Here is a 21,165-nt window from a genome sequence, read left to right as displayed (position 1 = left end):
GGAATTCCTGGGCTGTTTGGCCCTAAAACAACACTCGTGAACCCTGGAGAGGTTAAGTATACACTGCAGTCTTTTGCCCATAAACCCGATTTGTCTCTGTCCTATCTGGAGAACTCAACCTTAAAACCTTCTGAGTGCTGCATGAAAACTAGCTTGTTATACTGAATGCTGCAACTCTGAAACTTTTTCCTAAGTTGATACAAAAGTATATAGTGTGTCAAAACTAAAGGCTAACATGCTATGCCATTGTACATAAACTGCAAAATTTAGAAACCTTTTCACCAATTCACCATTACATGATAGATGGCTATGCTTTTAATTAATCAAAATGCACCATATTAGCTTTTATATTCAAAGACAAAGCCAAATCTTGGTTGTAAATGTTGGTTAATCACCCCACCCTTAATGCAGAAGTATTGTTTTTTATAGATGAAAAAAGGCTGGTTTCACTTCCATCCGATGGCATCAAAATGATAAAACATGCATCAGTGCCAGCTCTGGACTTAAATATTTTCATCACAATGCTACACACAAGTATTAGGGAGCAGAGTTGATACCAGAATGTAGAATTCATCGTCGACCCTCCGAAGAAGAAAGAACTCAACAAGGCAGATTAGGAATTTGCTGGAAGCACCATGTTTGGCAAGAGTTATGTTTGGCAAGAGTTTTTCTCCCCACCCCCCAAAATGGACTAATTGAAATGTTGTTTGAAAGTTCTACACTTCATTTTTGGAAAATATAATCTGTATCAACTTTCTTCAACTTGAATGTTTGAATAGAATGTTTAATACAAAATGCAGCTCCTCCTTTCTTGAACTTCTATTTATTTTGAACAAACTATCTTCCCCAATTAATGTATCTATTTATACAATATACAATCTATATGTGGTGATTAAGTTATGTCATTTCACTAGAATACGACTATAACTGTTAAATTATTTTTGCTGTTCTGGATGCAGCATACAACCTTAAATACATGAACTTCATGTATTAACTTTATGTACTATAAGCTTTCCAAATTTTTTCAGAATTGTTTAATAACACCTTAGTTTTTGTTTCCAGATGTCACAGAATATAATACTTTACAAAAGTTTGGGAATACACATATACTATTGTATTTAATATTTTAAATACAATTGTATTTAATATCTATTTAATGTATATGTAAGTTTCTTTCCTATTCTTATTTGCATTTGTTTTTTCTATTATATTTTAGTTTATCTTAGTAACATTTAATAAAAATAAATTAAAATTGAAAAGATGCAATTAATATAGGATTAAATAATTTGATAAAGTTTATATAACAAATTTGAAGTTCAAAAAAACAGCTGTTTTCCAGATGATGCGCAAGAAAATAGTGGCTGATCTCATCTGTTACATAAGACAAATCATTTAAAACTTTAATTGCATGCTAGCCCAAAGAATATTTGTTTGATTTTAGATGGCCAACTCTGGATATAGAAAGCTTTGTAGAAAGCTCAAGACTTGAGCAAGGTTTATAACTGAGGATAGAATCTGGAATCATTCATAGAAAGGAATGAAATGCCAAACTCTGATTACAGTATTTTAATGACTATATTAGATGGGTGGTTTGATGCAGTTATATATAAAAAGGCAGGATAAAAGTATAAAAATATTAATATTCTATAGTTGGTCCATACTTAACATATTCCAGTACTGTTACTGAAAATAATACAGCAAAAAAATAACTTCTTAAACTTCAGATATATTATTAATTTTCGTATTATGCTATAAACAAACTATATGGATCAACAGTTAATATAAAATATTGGCAGTAATCACATTCAAAATGTTAATAATTATTTCACATTTTACATATAGGCAGCTGTATATTTCTATTCAACAATTTTATTAACACACATAGAAAATAAAAATACAGATAGTCCTCAACTTACAACCATTTGTTTAGTGACTGTTCAAAGTTACAATGGCACTGAAAAGAGTGACTTATGTTTTTCACAAATATGACCATTGCAGCATGCCCACAGTCACATGATCAAATTTTGGATGTTTGGCAACTGGCATGTATTTATGACAGTTGCAGTATCCTGGGGTAAAATGTATAATCTTTTATAACTTTCTGACAAGCAAGTCAATGAGGAAGCCAGATTCATTTAACAACCATGTTACTGACTTAATCGTTGCAGTGATTCATTTAACAACTGTGACAAGAATGTGAAATGTGACAAAATTCACTTAACAACTGTCTTGCTTAGCAACATAAATTTTGGGCTCAGTTGTGGTCATAAGTTGAGGATTATCTCTATACTATTTGATAGGCTGAATCAGGACATGTAGTTTACTATGGAAAAGGGGTTTTATGCAGTTTGTCTTTATTAAATGGTGCCCAAATATTTGGGAGGCAGGTTTGCCAATCTAAGAATACTTTGTTTCACATCCTTTTAAGACACTACAACTTAACATTTTGGAAAACATATTGCAATATTCTGAGTTAGTTCCATATCCTTTAGTATGCAGTATTTCCGTGTACTTTTCAAGATACTTTCGCTCTTTACAAGCCATGCAGCAAAATAAATACTGTCAAAATACCCCAATTAGCCACACTATAGCAACTACAGTCTCAATTTATTGTTTTCATAATATCAAAAAGCAGTTTTGCATTATATCTTGTAACAAAGAAATGTATCTCACATATAAATCACGTCCATATGAATTTAGCACCCCTAGTAATTTTATATATGATTATTTTACTACAGCCATAATGTGTTTCTCCTTTTCTGACACAAGTGGTATAGATCCAGGCTTGCTGTGTTTACGACGGTTCAGTTCCCTAGAAAGAGACATTAAAATATATTTTATATATTTCATTGCTTAGAAAATAAAGTTACTACTACATAACCAATATTCATATATCAGAATGTAGGATTATATTTGGAATACAATTAACATATTAGGTATTGGATTATGATTCTGAAAAGAAAGAAATATTGAGACACTCTTTTTCAGGGCAGATTCAATTAAAAATAAAATTTGGAATAGATAGTCAATGTTCTTCTGTATATGCTGTGCACTTGGCTAATATAGACCTTGTTCAAAAGTAACATCATCTCCCATTTGTACAAAAGATGATTAAATTAATAGATGAATCCTATTCAGGTTTTTAAAAAAGATGGCATGGCATCTGCTGCTACCTGAACAGCAGTAATTTCTGCTGTATCAGAATAAGAGCTCAAGGAGTGCTTTCTCCTTTTTTCTGTTCTTCCCACCTCAATTTAATTAATAGGATGAATCTTATTGCAAAGTCTAAAGAAAAAACAGAAGCACTATTTGAAGACTAAGTTAGCCATTAGATACTTACATAGCTGCCATCAAATCAGATTTCCATTCTGATGACTACATGGTCAAGTGCTGACCATCTCAATCTGTCTCTAGTAATAACCTGTAGTTCTTCCAGGGCATTCCAGTAATGACTCTGATCTTATTCACCTTCATTATCCATTGTCATCCCCTTCTAATTCCCTCAACATGGCCAAGCTAATTATTTCTATCCTATTGACTTAGATACTTCAACTAACTGTTTCAGCAAATACATGTTATTATAGAATTAAGCTTGGAAAGGAAACAATGTATTGTCCAATCCAATGTCTTGTACTTTAGAAACACATCTAATAAATCAAAACATGTTACTGTCAGATTAGTCTTATAATCAGCTGGAAAAAACTCCAAAGTCTGTCTAGAGAGTTCCAGTCTATTCAAAAGTAAATAGACAAATGGAAAGAATACTAGAATACATTTAATTTTAAAAAATTAAATAAAACATACTTTCGCCGACGAGCTTCTTTCATAATGCGTAGCTCTTTGGCTTGACTATAGATCATCTTTGGTAAGTGACGATGGCGATTTATACGTCTGATTTGGGGATGATGCTGGAATTTTTCTTTCAGTTTCTGATTATAGTTAATAGCAGCTCTTTCTCGAGGAGCAAGCTAGGAAAAAAAATCACAATCTTAAAACATATATTTAACAATGATGAATTCCACAATACCAGAACAGATTTATGAGTGTGCAACATTTCATGAAATCTTGTCACCTTCTATATATGGGGCAAGTCATGGAACTGCAAGATCCCAAATAATAGCACAAAGTAATATCTGGCAAATAAATCTTATATTGGACACTAATGGGAGGGAGGGAGGGAGGGAGGGAGGGAGGGAGGGAGGGAGGAAGATTAGATCTAAATTTATACAGAAACCAAAGAAATTGATTTTAACTGAAAATCTCTATAGTTATACATCTCCAATAAATTCAATTAAAAGGCAATTTATTGTATTCTGCTTAGCCTGATTGCTAAATCCCTGATGATTTAACTATGTTAAATGAGAAAAGTTCTACTTTGATCATCAGAATGGTGCAGAATATACCTCAAAATCCAACTAGATTTAAACTAGCTCTCAAGTAGAAGAAATATTTCTTTTTCAAAAACTGCTCATATAGAGAGACAGACTAAACATTAATTTTATTAGCTGTAGGAGGTATTTTCCACCACCCATCGTATTTCATTTATTTTGCTTAGTCAGCAGTACATTTCAATCATCCCTATTGTGCAAAATGTCAATACAATCCAAATTAAAAGGTTTTCATTTTAATTAAAGGCAATTACATTAAAATGGTAGCTGACACAACCCTATTTCTTTCAAAGGAATGAGCCTTTTTAAAAATATTCACAGCACTTCTGGCTTGATATTGCGCACTCTAATTATGAAATGAACAATGTAGATGAGTCAGAATGAACTCTTAGAATGACCAAATTTGTAAGCCCAGACAACCCTGTTTTAAATCACTAGGAATCAGCAGTAGTAGCGCTTCATATTGCAACATTTTACAGCAGCTTTTATTTATTTCCATTATTAATATGCTGCCAACATGATAAAATTCTAGGCAATTTATAAAGATAATAAATTAAGATGTCATACAAGTCTCCAAAATTCAACAGATTATGTATACAGGTAATCTCTGACATATGACCAGTTATATAACAACTATTCAAAGTTATTGACAGCCTTAGGAAGGGTACTTTATGGTCTTATGACAGCAGGATGCTGTAAGCATTGTAAATCTAAGCCAAGTGCCAAGTATCCAAATTGTGATCATGTGATAATTGGAGTGTTGTAATAGTCACAATTTCAAAGACGTAGCATAAATCACCTTTTCTGAGGTCAACAATCATAGTGAGGACTACCATACTTTGGTCAAAATCTTTACTGAAATAACCAGGAAATCAGTTTCATCCATGTGCACATGGAGCTAGGAGGTCAGTTTGTGATTGTCTTTTAAACATTTTGTCTAAAAATGAAATATATGAATTGGGTCTATATTACAAAGCTTTACTGGATCAAGGGAGGTCTCTTAACTTTATGACCGCCTCTTTTAAGAACATAGGAACATGTTCCATGCTCAAGGATGTACAGATCCCTCTGCTTAATCAAGCCAATTCCAGACTTGCTATTTGATCAGCCAAGAAAGGCAAAGATCAAGAAGGCAATCAACTGCTTTTATTTCTCCATACCCTTAAGATCTTCTACCTAAAAAAAATCAGAACACTACAATGCCCCAACTATCGTAAAATAGCAGCAAACACACAGCACTGGCAGATTCTTAGATGAGATGGAATTCCACAGCAAACTATGATTGACCAAAGTCACTTAGCTGACTTTCATTCCTAAAGTGGGACTAAAACTTGCAATCTTACGGTTTCTAGCCTGGTGCTTTACCTGCTAGCCCAAACAGACTCTCTTGTTTAAGACAAAATAATTACAATGAATTATAGTTATTACCAAAATTTAAAGTTAACAACCTAGTGCTTTTTGATGTCTAAAAGGAATAAATCTGCTTTAAATCTAACAATGAATTTGCAGTTACTTACCACACCCAGCTTTTCAGAAGCATTTGCTTTCCACAAACGAATGTTCATTTCATCAGAGCCACACAAAATGTACTTATTGTCTGATGTCCATTTGACAGTGATGACATGTTGCATTCTCTTTGTATGATAGACCTCTCTAAGAATAGAAAAGATAGTTTGCTTTCATTTTAATTAGAAATATTTTATGGTATTTTTACAGAATTGTGCAGCTTTTTGGATTCAGCTTAGAAGGGTGCAGGAGCATAAAAGTAGCATAGAAAAGATGCTATATTTGTACTACCAAGCACCTTTCACAGATTTATCCTAAGAGCTATGCAACCCTAACATTTCTAAAAAATTATCTGATTATACTGATCTTAATCAGGCAAATACCTGGAAGTTAAAAAGTCAAAATAATAGATATGAAGAGGTGAGTTGGCATTAATTTATTATTTTGTTTGAAATAGAATAAAATAATTTTAGAGAAAATTAGAGATTGAGAAATTAACCATCTTTTTTTCAATGAAAAGGGTCTGATTTTAATAGAAAGCAGAGCAGTGAGGATTCAAAAGAGCAGCTATTTTTGAACTCTATTTGCCTTATATTTCAGTTTTTGTTTTGGCTTCTGTGAAAATAATCAATTATATTGATTATGACAACTATGTTGAGTATGAGCATAATCATTCCGTGACATTTTCAATTTTTATATATACTTCCATTAAAAGCGTCACTTCAAGGACGCCCTCTTAAAACCAGTCTAATATTAAACAAATGATATATTTTATAATAGTCATTACTTCCTCAAGTAAGAAGTTAATATCCAATTTTCTCATGGCCTTATGCAATTTTAATGTCCCAAGTTTGGAATTCCTTATGGATTTTAGGCCAGGAATTTTCATGATCATTCACAAACTTCCTATTTATTTATTTATTTATTTATTTATTTATTTATTTATGAGACTTATATACCGCTTTAAGTGCAAGCACTCTCTAAGCGGTGTACACCAGTAAGCAATGTGTGTGTGTATGTATGTATATATATATATATATATATATATATATATATATATATATATATATATATATATATGTAGGTCTTTGGTTGTTCGGGTTTTCTCCCGCGTAAAATTGGAAGTGTCTTGGCGACGTTTCGACGAAGTCCCATTCGTCATCTTCAGGCTGGTGCTTTCAGCTTCGTGCCTCGAGCAGCAATGTGTGGTCTTAGCTGTTTCTTCCTTTTAACTGCCAGTGGGGGTATGAACTGATTGGGTGGGAGCTTGGCTGTGTTCTGATTGGGTGGAGGTGTGTTCTGATTGGTTAGGGGCTTGGCTGTGCTCTGATTGGCTGGGGGGTTGGCTGTGCTCTGATTGGCTGGGGGGTTGGCTGTGCTCTGATTGGCTGGGGGAGTGTTCTGTTTGGTTGTGCTCAGGTTAGTCTGAGTTGCAGAGGGGTTTAAGATTTTGGGCTGCCTTGCTATTTTTTGGCTTCGCGTTCGTGGTCGTGCTTCCTCTTCATGGAGGGTGTCAGTTTGCTTCATGTATGGATTGGGGGGTTTAAAGTGGCTAATGATGCAGCTGTGGTCTGGCTTCTGGTTTGTGGTCGTGCCTCATAGTCAGTGTGGCTTTGGGTTTGTTTTTTGCGTGGATGTTTGGTGGTGACCTCCTGTGTGGTTTTTGTGAGTGTGGGTCTGGTATCATTTTTTGTGTTAGGGAGTCGTTTGTCAATGAGGGCGGGTTTCCAAATGGCTGGTAGGCGGGAGGTATCATCTCGCTTGTTCATGCTGTGTGGGCGTTTTTCTATCTCGATGGCTTCTCTGATTATTCTGTTATTAAAATGTTCACTTTTGGCAATGGTTCTGGTATTTTTAAAGTCAATTTCATGTCCTGTGGCTTTAAGGTGTTGGACCAGGGAAGATGTTGGTTCCTCTTTTTTGACTGAGTTCTTATGTTCTTCAATGCGTGCACTTATTCTTCTGTTGGTTTGTCCGATGTATGTGGTGGGACAAGTGGTGCATGGGATTTCGTATACTCCTTGATTTTCTAATTCAATTTTATCTTTGGGGTTTCTAAGGATGGTGGATATTTTTCTGTTTGTGCAGAATGCTGTTTTGATGTTGTGTTTATGGAGGATCTTACTGATTCTGTCTGTGATGCCTTTTATGTATGGGAGGATGGCTTTGCCGTTTTCTTGTTCTTTGTCTTGGATTTTAGTGGGGGTTTCTTTTTGGATTAGGTTTGTAATCTTATTTCTATGGAATCCATTGGATGTTAGTACATTGGTGAGAGTGTGTAGTTCGGGCTTTAGGTGTTGTTCGTCAGCTAAGCGTTTTGTTCTGGAGATGAGTGTCTTGGCTACAGAGTTGATCTGTGCTGGGTGGTGGTGTGAGAGAGCGTGCAGATAGCGGTTTGTGTGTGTTTTCTTCTGGTAGATGGTGTGTCCATCTAAGACCACACATTGCTGCTCGAGGCACGAAGCTGAAAGCACCAGCCTGAAGATGACGAATGGGACTTCGTCGAAACGTCGCCAAGACACTTCCAATTTTACATGGGAGAAAACCCGAACAACCAAAGACCTACATACAAATACCCGCGAAAACCTCAGAAAACATATATATATATATATATATATATATATATATATATATATATATATATATATATTTACATTGCCCCCAACAATCTGGGTCCTCATTTTACCTACCCCGGAAGGATGGAAGGCTGAGTCAACCTTGAGCCGGTGAGATTTGAACCGCTGACCTGCTGAACACAGTCAGCTAAAGTGGCCTGCAGTACTGCACTCTAACTGCTGTGCCACCTCGGCTCATTTGGTCACTTCCCATTTGGATTACTGTAATTACTAAATGGGGCTGCCATAGAAGACCATCCAGAAGCTACCATTGGTCTGGGATGCGGCAGCTGGACATGCTGGACATGCCTAGGTTTGCCACGTTGCACCCCTATATTGGTTCTGGTTTCCATCCAGCTACTGGTTATTACATTTAAAGCCCTACAGGTAGCCCTCTGCCACCAAATCTCTGCCACCAAATCCCCAGTTGATTTTCATCATCATTTGCCTACCTCCCCTCAGGGGGTTCATCATGCATGGGGGAGGCACCATGGAAATCTCCCACAGGTCAGTGGGTAAGAGCTGTGGACAGGTATGTGCCACACTATGCACCAATATAGGCTGGGGCCTCTTTTCATGAAAGGACTCACTTGCTGTACAAAAAACCCAGTGTAACAGGAGGACCTTACTGGCTTATGAAAGAAGGCCTTGGTCAGCAAAAGAAGACTGGTCTAAAAGAAGCTACAATGGCACAAAAAAAGACCCCAGTTTCTGGTGGCCCATGGTGTAGGGGCAGGCAAGAGGGGCAGCTGGCAATGGAAGGTAGGCAGACAGTCTAAAGGGCAGGAGGGGGGGAGATAGGTAGATGGAGAGGAGTTGAAATGAGATAGTTCCTTACTTTCTTCCAAGAGTAGCTTGGATCCAGGTGAGTTGTCATCTAACAATCATGTGGAATTCGCTCAATAATAGAAACTGGGATTGCTAGAACTGACACTGCTAAGCAAAGCAGTCATGTGACATTTCACTTCACAGCCACAATGCCTAGTGACACAGTTGCCAGTCCTGATTAGGGTCATTAAGTGGGAACTACTTCTTTATGGCATGGAACCAGGTTATTTGCAAGACCAGCTCTCCCTGAGGACATAAGCCCATCCTATCATTTCAGGTAGGGTAGCTACATTCCAGGTCCCTTCCTTTAAATGCTGCCATCTTACAGGACTCAGAAAGAGTGCATTTTCCATGGCAGCCCCTGCCCTATGCAAAAAGCACTTTCCCCTAAGCATTCAAATAGAGTGCACTTGGCATGGGATGCACATACTATGGGGCTGCTTCAGAAAATTTAGTTATGGTGTCAGGGTTTTTTTTGTTTTGTTTTGTTTTACTTTTTTTTTTACAGTTGTTATATATTGTGAGCCATCCAGACTTTAAGATAGGCAGCCATGTAAGTGTTATAAGAAATTTTTAAAAATTGTTGGAACTGATCTAGCAGAAGCAACTTAAAAAAACATTTTGTTCTTGTAACGGGTTTTGAAAACAAATTACTCTTAGAGGACACCTGTAATAGAATATCATATGGATGAATAAGCTGACTCTTTCATTTAATCACTCAAACATCTGGCTCATTTACCAAAAGTTCTTAATAAAATTAATAAACAAAGTATGTCTTGTTTCTTCTGACTTCTAAAGTTTCACATTCAGAGTTTAATTAGGAACATAAAATAAGCCCTGGCATCTGGGCCAAGAGCACTGTGATAAAAACTATATAATTAAGTCCATAAATTTAACATGCTTTTGCTATGTATAGAGTGATGCATATTTATGAGACCCAAAGCTTTTGAAGGGATATTGTCAAAAAGAGAGTAAAGCCTTGAAAATTTTCAAGAAACTCTTTATCAAGAGAGAGTATGGATATAAGCATATTGAAGAATTCTTTAGAAGCTCTACTTGTTCCCAGGCTGAAATTAACTATAAAAGACATCTCAAAACATTTTAAGAAAGAAATTAGTGTAACTGCTTCCAATTTTTGTTTAGTTGTTTCTGATCTAGGTACTAGAAGCCAGCTGATATAAACTATTTTAAAATATTAATGCAAAATCACACTACAAATTTAAATCTTCTTTATGAGGTTTCCTGTGCCCTAAGCACATATATCATAAAACCAGTATCACAGCTGCAGCAATCATGCCAACAGCACGAACTACAAAAGCATGCAAAACTACAGATGACAGCTTGAAAGTCTTGTTGAGAAATCTGTATTCAATCTCCACATCCATTACAATTTTACACAAACTATTCTGCTGATCCATCAGCATGTAGACTTTTCAATAAGCAAACCATATTTTCTATTTCATCCAGAGATGAAATTGATCTTAGTGCCCATTTCAGCAATCAGCATCTAAATCCTTCCACTTAGCAATAGTTAAATTGCACTTAACAATAGCTTAACTTTCTTGACTGGCAATTTATATGGCACAGTTGGAATCATGCTGGAAAAAAAAATCAAAAAATGCTGAGTAAATACATATTCATCTCCATTGTTAGATTCTGTCCTAAGCAAATGCACTCTATATTAGACACATGGAACAAATCAGAAGATTTTTGAACCCCAAAACATTTTAGCCTGGCCATTTTTATAACTGTATCAGTGAATAGCAGAACAAAACATTAAAATGCACCAGTAAAAATTTCACAAGCTTAATGGAACAATATCTTTACAAGAGATTCAATATATTAAAAACAAATTGAGAGATTTAAGATTAGTGGCAAAGGAGGAACTTCAGAAGTTAATTATTACAAAAGATTTACTGACCTGCTATGACCTTTGTCTGCAGGAAAAATGCGAATAGATTTATCAAAGCTGGCCGACACAAATTCTTTTCCTGTAGGGGAATAATCTACATCCAGGACTGCAGACACATGGTCCATATGAACCATTAAAGCCTTGCCAAGGAACCGCATATCAAAAGTATATAAGCTGCAAGAAGAAAAACTAAAAGTATTACTTCTAACTACTTTATAATTGATTGCTCAAATGTTGTAGTAAAGTAGAGGTTTACCACCCGGTGCCTATGGATATCAGACACTTATTAGAACAGTGCCTCTAGTCCTCATCAAAAAATATTTTTTACAAAAATGGCTGAAATCTGTTTGGGAGAATATATCTAAATTATCATGAAAATGTTCTTGATTTAGGACTGATTAATGATCTTGGAAGCTGAGAATACTACCACTTCCATATTAAAAGTAAGTGAGCAGAATAACAATCAAAAATTAAACTGTCTTAAATTCAACTATTCTGCTAGGTTTTGGGCTAACTCCTGAATTTGTTCAGAAATAATATATTTAAGCCGTCACTGACATTCAAGTAAACATTAGGCATAGAAGAAATTATTCCTGCTTTGACAGAGGACCACTTATTTTGAAATTAGAAAAGAAAACTTTATTGCCATTTCTCATATTCTGCTTGAATAGAACCCAGTGAAGTGGCGCACTCAGCTGTTTATGGTTGACCTCAAAAAGCTAACCATGGCTGGATCTAGTTAGCGATTTCCTTGTAGTTTCCTGTTCTAGGAAATCCCAAAATTATATTGAAAAGATGAAAAAGCATTCTGGAAGAAGACAGTGATAAATCATTTGTTGGCAAGAAATTTACATTGAAATATGCCTATGAAGTAACTCAACTTGAAGTGAATTTGAGCCTTCCTACTTAAATAAAAAGACACAATTCTCTTTCCCAGAGACAACTGAGTTTTCAGCTTATGCTGAATCCTGATATATAGCCAATTTAGAAAAAAAATAGAGTTCATTACAGCAGAGAACTTAGAATATAAAACAGAGTGATTAACTCAGATACTTAAATATCTAAGGCATTGTGACATGTGAAATGTTATATATGGATTGTTTCTGAATACAGATAATTCTCAATGTGCAACAAGCACAGCACTGGTTGGGAAAGGTGTGCAAAGATCAGAGAGGGTGTAGAAGAGGCACCGGATGGGTGAGGGAGAGTGGGTGGGGGGATGCACAAGAGGCACTGGATGAGTCGGGAGGATGTGCAATAGGCACTACTTGGGTCAGGGAGGGCACACAAAAGGCAGAGGAGGCAAAGTGAGGGTTGGGGAGGGCACAGAGGAATGTGCAAGTGCCAATTTAGCACCAACACAGAGTATCTGCGGGGTTTGCAGATGGGAGAGACTTACACTAGCAATTTGCAAGCTTCCCTGCTAGCTTCCCCACTGACGTTCTGGGGAGACAGGCAGAGACAATTGTAAATGGCGATCCCACAATTGGGAGATGCTTTGCAACTGGTCATAAGTGCAAACAGATTGCAAACACCCAGATCATGATCATGTATTATGAGGCTGCTGGGATGGCCAGAACTATAAGAACTATACATAACCACCGTTCATTCAGCACTACCGTAACTTTGAATAGTCGACGGCTACTTATAGTGTTCAAAACTTTTAATTGATACAGAATGTGACAATTCAGATACTAATGTAATCCTGCTGCACCAATATTGTGTCATAGACTATTTCTAAACTCAGTTTAAACTGTTGTTTTTAACTTTTGAATCTGATACAGTTTTAATGGATTACTTTGTTGATCACAATGGACTAATCAAGTGGGTTTGCAACTGAGGCCAATGACTATAGAGGAGTATGAAGATAGCCTTGAAGAAGGTGAATAGCAGGCATTAGAAAATCCTCAGCTTAGTTGGTAAATCCAAGAGATTGAGACTGTCCCACTTTAATTTTCCTTGGCATAAATAGGAGGGGGAAAAGATTCAAGATTGTTATTATATCTGTAACATTAATTTATTTATTTATGAGACTTATATACCGCTTTAAGTGCAAGCACTCTCTAAGCGGTGTACACCAGTAAGCAATGTATATATATATTTACATTGCCCCCAACAATCTAGGTCCTCATTTTACCTACCCCGGAAGGATGGAAGGCTGAGTCAACCTTGAGCCGGTGAGATTTGAGCCGCTGACCTGCTGAACACAGTCAGCTAAAGTGACCTGCAGTACTGCACTCTAACTGCTGTGCCACCTCGGCTCTGTAACATTAAAATGGAGTTACAAAAATTCTTATGGCTTCTATTTCCTAACCTGGGCTCAAAGTATTGACAGCGACTATCCCTTACCAGTCAAGATTTGACAGCTAAAGATGCAAGCTAACATTTGCTCCCCTCCACCAAGACCAAGTGCTAGATCAGGATACAGTGTCTTTTTTATTTGGAAAATGACTGATTATTGAGTAGAGTTTTTCTGAATTTGAGATTCTCTAGAAGTAGGTATTCTCAGAAATACACCTGGGGAGAGTTGGTAAATCCATTTCATTGATGTTTGATCCTTTACTGCTTCTGATTAAATATCTTGATCAGTATTTTATTTGTAATTATAATGTACATTTCTAATTTATATCAATTTTTTAAATTACCAATTTGTTGCTAACAATATCCAGTATCTGCATTCAGCAAAAATGAGTACAAAATATTAGAAATAGTTCCTCAGACTCCAGCTAAAATTTAAAATCTCATTTTTAATAGAAATAATTTCCTAATAAATCAGATTGTACTATGCTTGCATTCTCTTTTTAATGTAATCCCTCAAGAAAACATTTATTATGGAACAAATTAAAAATAGTATTTATTAATGTATCAACACTTACACACTTTCTGAATATCTAAAACAGTCAAAACTGAGAGCAAGCAAAATCAGTATTTCTTACTTGTAATCCTCATTTGCTGCAGTGAAAATGAAAGCTTCCATGGGATTCCAGCAAAGTGTATTTGTTCTCATATCCAAAATAATCTGAGAAAATTTAAATATTATAAAGTAGGAAAAACAATCAATAGACATGTACTGTTTATCACAATAAACTATACATTACAAATAAATTATATAATTACAATACAAATGTATCTATAAAAATATATAATAATTATCACTATGGGTTAGTTGTTCTCTCTCACCCCAACTACCAGTGTTGTTATTGTGCAGAAAATAGGCAGGAGCACTAGTTACATATGCCACCTTGAATTGACCAAAGTCAGGATAGAAACCAAATAAATAAACAAACATTAAGCAAATATGCTCATACTGGTTAAAAATCTGTGCAATCTATACGAACTATCATGTTGGTGAAAACATCAAGAATCACCTTATCCAGATACGTCACAAAGCTCAGGTAAAAAGGTCCAGTACAATAATTACAGGTAGTTCTCAACTTATGATAGCAATTAGGACTGGAATTTCTGAGTGATGGGTCTATAAAGCACAACTCCAAATGTGGAAGCCAGCAGGAAGCCAGCAATTGGCTGCTGCTGGAGGGGAAGGGACTGAAAGAGATACAGTGAGACTCAGGGAGAGAACAAGGATGCGAGGAAAGCGCAATGAATTGCACACAGTGCACTAAGCTCAAAGAGAGGGCAAGGGAGGTATGGTGATGATGGTTAGGGTGCATGGGGTACACATGGGAAGTGAGGCAAAGATCAAGGAGGGTGTGCAGTGGTGTGTAAATGGGTGGCACAATGGTACGGCTAGCAGGCACAGAATCAATGCAAATATTAAAATGAAACAGTATTCAGCACATATACATCCCTGCAAATGAGCATTTTTAAGAGTGTATCTATTACCTTTTTTAGGGCAGTTGATTGTCTCATATCATATAGCACAATATTTCTGTCTGAAGTACAGCTTCCCAAAAGATTCATCTGAAAATAATTATTTAATAATTGTATGCCAATATGGAAGTTGATAGAAATAGAATTTGATTATAATTGCATGACTGTTTAAATATCACTATTTAGGAAATTAATTTCTTAAATGTAACTGAAATTATTAATCAAAAGAGATGTAATATGTAAATGCCCTATTTAGCATCTATACTCTTAAATTAGTAAACCTTTCAAAGACCTGTGTGCAAAACAGCTGATCTTTAAAAAATATATGTTGCTTAAAAAAGAGCAAGAAGAAACTCATACTGCCATAACAATCTTTCACCCATTTTTCAATTGTTCTTATGTAAAAAGAATAGGCTTTCTTATATTCACCGAATGAAAACAGGATTCTAGAAAAATGCAAGATTCACAAATGAAACTCTATCTGTGGTGGTGCAGTGGTTAGAATGCAGTATTGCAAGCTAAATCTGCCAACTACCAGCAGTTCGATCCTGACCAGCTCAAGGTTAACTTAGCCTTCCATCCTTCCGAGGTTGGTAAAATGAGAACGCAGATTGTTGGGGCGATATGCTGACATTTGTAAATTGCTGAGAGAGGGCTATAAAGCACTATGAAGTGGTGTATATAGTAAGTCTAAGTGCTATTGCTATTCCTATCCACACATATTATTTTTAAGTCACTCTTAAACTAAAATTAATAGCTGGGGCTACACCCATTGCCTTACCTTGTTGCAGACATTCACATTTTACTGGTAGACAGCAATGAAAAGGACAGTGTGGCAGCACACTTATCCCCCTATCTCATGAATGGGAGCAGATTGTTACAGGACTTTATTATTCATGAACAAAACTGTAGCTCCTACACATTCCTACACTGGGAACTACGGAATGAGTACAGAGTAAGCAAGCATAAGATTATTTTTGCTAAGCACTGCCCTGCATTGTCTTAGCATACACTTGCCATGAAGCTTATATAGATCTCTTCCTTTCTCAATTTTAATTGTATTGCTTTTCTTTCTGCAAACTATTACTATTGCTGTTCAGCAAGTTACTCCCACCATTTTAAAAATCCATTTGCACCTTAACATTTGATCCTACTAAAGTTTGCTATCCATGATTCCCAAAAGTTAAAATTCAGCTTAGCTATTTGATTTATTCTTGCAAAACCAAACTGTATCCTTCCTTAAACATCATTTTTTTAAAAAAAATATGTAAAAGCCACACTTGCTACATAATAAGCATAACTATAAAGAGTCGTAAAGAACTGTTCAATTGAGGACTGTTTTATTTACATTAATTTATCTAATCAATGTTTGAGCTCCAACATTCTCCTTCAGCTTTATTTATGTTTACCTCTAATTCCTGTGGCAGACACCAGTGTCTTCATATGGTTTATGACCATATCCATGTTGCTAGTATTATTTAGTGAAAATAATTTTAACATCATATATAAACTAACGAAATTATTACCTCAATTGGATTGAATTTAACACTGTTTATGCTATCGACTCCCCAAGTCAAAGAACATATAGGACTAGTTCTCTGTTCATCCCAGATATCAACTTGATGACCGCAAGTAGCAAATATAGGTTTCTTCCAATGATGATCAATTCCAGTGTACACTGTCTTGAAAATATAAAAAACAAAAAGAACCAACTAGTCAAAGATTTTAAATCAAAGACATTATTAACTATCTGAGCAAAGAAACTCTTTTCATGAAGAATCAGTTAATAGTTCTTTTAGTGGTTCCTATATGGCAGAAGCCATTTCTTCTTTAATTAGCTATGATCCAAGAAATTCACTAACATAATGGCAACTGGCTCATTTGAGAACAGAAAGAAGTTTACAGATGTCGAAGCTATCCATATCCAAGAAGCATGTACAATAGCCTCTTTCCTTACATTTAAAATATTATATACATTTTAAAAATTTTATTAACTGTATAAATATTAAGCCCCCTTGCAATATTTTAAATTACATACAATATCCTATATAGTATAGTACAAATAATTCAGACTTATAGCATTTTAGGGAATCTGATATCAGAATGATTCATTTGTTTGCATAACCTATGCCTTCCAGACAACATGCTTCAGTGCTCATCAATTTCAACCAATATGACTAATAACAAAAGATTATAGTAACTATAATTCAAAATATCTGGAGAGATTCAGATTTTAGCTAATATGGTCATACTTTCAGCAAATCTACAGCAAGTTAAAAACAAATCCCAAATGAGCACCTACAGTTATTTTAATAGCTGCTGCTACAATTAATAGTTAAATCAAAACTAAACAATGGCTCTTTTCTTAATCCAACTTCCAAAAAGGTTTACAACTGCATTTTAAACCAATTTTTAACAGAACAAAGTAATAGAGTTGGAAGGTCATGTAGTCCAATCCCTTGCTCAAGCAGGAGACCCTATACCATTTCAGACAAGTGGCTGAATGAAAAATCAGTTGCAGAAAAAATATCAGGGTTTTAAGTTTGTACATTGCAAAACAAATGTAAGGAAAAAAACAAGATAATTAATAATTAGTACCTTTCCAAGAATGGTATTTATTGGTTCTTCTGCTTCCCCATAAGCTGGCTCCTCCATTTTCCAGTGCTTCACCGTTTTATCATCACCTACCTAATGATTTGGAAAAACAAAATATTACTTTTTTACAATAGCAGCTATTTCTACAATTGAAACTTCAGTTCTGAAGCCAAAAAGAAACTTTGGAAAGGGTACAGGCACACAGTCAGTCAAGTCAAATATATGCTCTGTACACCCATTTGAAATGCATCCTTTCAGCTTTAAATCCAAAGCATAACACATGCCTAGTAGGAGAAAAAGAGCCAGCCTTTTCCTTTTTAGGTTAAAAGCACTGTGTAAATGAATATATCAATCTTGGAATATATACAAGAAATCCAACTTATCAAGCAAATACAGTGCCAGTTTTTCAGTTTTTTCACTTTGTTTTCAACTTGAAGAAATATTCTCTTATTCCATTTCATGTTTATTTCATAATTTTGGTATTTTTATAAAACAGAATTTGAAGAAAAATAAGCAACATCCATTCAGCACATTTCACTGAAAAATGTGAAAAGAATATCTGACTGAAGCAGTGTAGTGAACTGTATCAATGCCATGAGTCAAGACAGCTACTTTTACCAGAAAGGTCTAAAGAAAGTAGGATATATTCTATGTAAAAATATACTGAATCAAGCAGAAGACTTAATATGCAAAAACCCCCAAATGAATATAGTATTTTATGGAATAGTTTTAAAATAATCATAAATCAATTCTCATTCCCACCAAACAGAAATTCTATTATTTACAGGGAAGCATATACCACAGGGCCACAAGGATATAATTACTAAATTGTTAGGGCAAAGCAAAACTAATAGTTGCACAATTTACTAATTGTTTAAATCACATTTACTGTTCCACTTCGGCTATTATCTTCAAAGAGAAATCTAGCCATTTAGCTGTTCTTTACTGGTTTTGGAATTTCAAAGAAATGAACAGATTCTGCCACAATTTGCTTTATAGTTCCAGGAAGAAAAGTTTATATTGAAAATTAAACATTATCACAAAAAATTAATAAAAAACAAGAATTGTAGACTAAAAGTGCTAGAATGTATAAACTATAAGCTAAACAAAATGCAGCACAAAAAATAGCAAAAAGCAACAATAAGCGTTAAATATCACATCTTAATTCCCAATATTATACTCACAGTGAAGAAAGAGGTGCCACAAAAACGGGTACACATTCCTCTTACAAAGCCCTCATGTGCTTGCAATGTACGGATGCATACACGTTTCATCAAGTTCCAGATTCTAACCTTATAAAATCAACAACATGCTTATCATAATTCATAATGTATATCTTCATGTGAAATCTAGAAATAGGTAATATTTAAATATATACCAGCATTTAACGACAGAAGCAAACTATCATTCTTGGAGTTGAACAAAAATAAAAAAAAGCTGAAGAGTATCAGGAAATTTTTTAAATGGTTAAATTGACAGACTTTCATTTGACAGTTTAGTTTTTCCAAAGATTTTATAAGACTTTGAATTGCTGCAAGTCAGAAATCCAAGGCTGAAATTTGATAATTTTCCAAAAGTTAACATCTTATTTCCATGGTTGAAATAGAAACAAATCCAATTCAAAATTAAACATTTGTACATCTTTTGGGGTATAAGCAGAGAAAAACATGGGAATTGTTCACATAATATTGCCTTTAATCTCTATACACTTCCCATGCTGATTAGAAGACTAAATAAAAATTGCTATCAAATCCCTTTTATTATAATTTGACATTATTTTTAGAGGTCACACATTTCCTGTTCTCTATTCTAGAAAAAAAAACAACATTAGTGGAAAAAACAAGAACAAAAGTCATGGCAGCTGTAAGCTAAAGAATCCTACCTGTTGAGGTAGCCATAAGGTCTTAAAGCAAGTCTACAGTCTTGCTCATATCACAGGAAAACATTTAGCAAATAAGGGTGAAGTTTCATTCTCCCAAACTTGTGGATTGTTTTCCAAACCTTTTGTTACTAGGCTACATCTTCAGCAGAGTTTAGGAGATGTCAGTGTCAATGTTCTTCTGTTTATAACGTTCAGAAACCAACCCACAAGCTCAGAGAACGAACCTTCACCTTCATCCTAAACCTGAGCTACTGATATTAACCATTATTGCAAACATTTAGCAAAACCATGAAAAGTTTTCATAATTACACTTAACAATCACTAAGAAAACATACGCTTCAGTCATCTTAAACGTAATATTTACCTCTCCATCACATGCTCCAGACAGAACTGTAGACAAGCTCTGTGGATGTTTAGCTATGCAATTAACTCCATCCCGATGACCATCTAATGATGCAAGAAAAGGTTTCGCAAATATACGATCTAATTTAGTTGCATTTAGTGCCCTTGTGTATTCCCGTGGAATTTCAAATGGATGTAATGCAGGATCGTAATTTCGTGGAACTAGGATAAAGTGAAAAATACATAAACAAATTGACATCAATGAAGATTGTCTCTTTTTGTATTTTGTAAGTAAGCCAGGATTGTCCTGGAAAATATTTTTTTCCACTTTAGTTTTACAATCCATTTCTCAATTTTTTAATGCGTGAATATTCTTTTGAGTCTGATTTTCAGAGACTGCCTGGATAAGTCCCTGAAGTTTTGTAGGCAAAGCTTTTCCAGAAGTGGTTTGCCTCTGCTTCCTTTCTACGGCTGAGAAAAGGTGACTGGCTCAAAGTCACCCAGTTTACTTTGTGCCTAAGGCAGCTCCAGAACTCCCGCTCTGTAGCCTGTTACCTTAAGCACTACAACCAAACTGGTTCTCAATTTACATGCACCATCTTTCCAATCCAATCCTAAGAATTGAACTCCATCGATGGCACCTCACTATCTAAAGTCGGGACCTAGAAACAGATCAGGGCTCAGTCGGAAGGCTAAATCCAGTCTCCTAATTCTCCAAGTAGAAATCTTCCTCGGCTTGACGGGAACTGGCGAGAAGTGCGAGAAGCAACAGGTCCCTTACAGGGGTTCTCAACCTTGGCAACTTTATGACTTGTGGACTTCAATTCCCAGGAGTTGAAGTCCACAAGTCTTAAAAGTTGCCAAGGTTGAGAACCCCTGCTAGAACTCTGATTAAGCTTAGCCATTTAGGAGCTTGGAGTGAGGCGCTCTTGCTGGTTTCCAAAGCAGCGACCCTCCTCCGCCCCCTTCTCTTTCTGCGCTCACCCCGCTGAAGGTCCTGCTTGGTTTCGCGCACGTAGTGGTCGGGGTTCCTGCTGAGACCTTTCACCCTCATTTTCCGCGCCGGGGAGTCAATTCGCCTTCCGAAGACCTCTCCTCCCGACTCCCACACCGGCCACTCCGCCGCACCACGTGGGAAAAGGAGAAACTCCCAGAAGAACTTCCGGATTGAGACACCACTGCAGGCCGAGGCTCGGGGGGGGGGGGGGACTTAAGCAAAGCGAGTTCTATGGTAAAGGGAAAAAAAGCCGGCCGCCATGCCCGTTC

At 35.7% G+C, this 21,165-nt stretch overlaps 1 protein-coding gene across 1 annotated transcript; it reads right to left on the bottom strand.

Annotated features, from left to right (window-relative positions):
- Nucleotides 1-2,590: 2,590 nt before the first annotated feature.
- DCAF13 (DDB1 and CUL4 associated factor 13) lies at nt 2,591-21,095 on the bottom strand. The gene is made up of 11 exons (XM_039328890.1): nt 20,884-21,095; nt 19,922-20,121; nt 18,860-18,967; nt 17,679-17,768; nt 16,607-16,762; nt 15,093-15,170; nt 14,186-14,268; nt 11,259-11,423; nt 5,906-6,041; nt 3,805-3,968; nt 2,591-2,812 (listed from the first exon to the last, which is right to left on the bottom strand). Exons 1-11 carry the CDS (start codon nt 20,951-20,953, stop codon nt 2,725-2,727), a joined length of 1,338 nt encoding a protein of 445 aa, XP_039184824.1. The 5' UTR covers nt 20,954-21,095; the 3' UTR covers nt 2,591-2,724.
- Nucleotides 21,096-21,165: the final 70 nt, after the last annotated feature.

This window comes from Crotalus tigris, unplaced genomic scaffold (assembly GCF_016545835.1).
Source record: "Crotalus tigris isolate CLP2741 ecotype Arizona unplaced genomic scaffold, ASM1654583v1 scf7180000024384.25900115:4084858, whole genome shotgun sequence".
In the NCBI taxonomy this organism is placed as follows: Eukaryota; Metazoa; Chordata; class Lepidosauria; order Squamata; family Viperidae; genus Crotalus; species Crotalus tigris.
The sequence above is the reverse complement of the archived record's forward strand: the minus strand, read 5'-3'. Positions and strand labels throughout refer to the sequence as shown.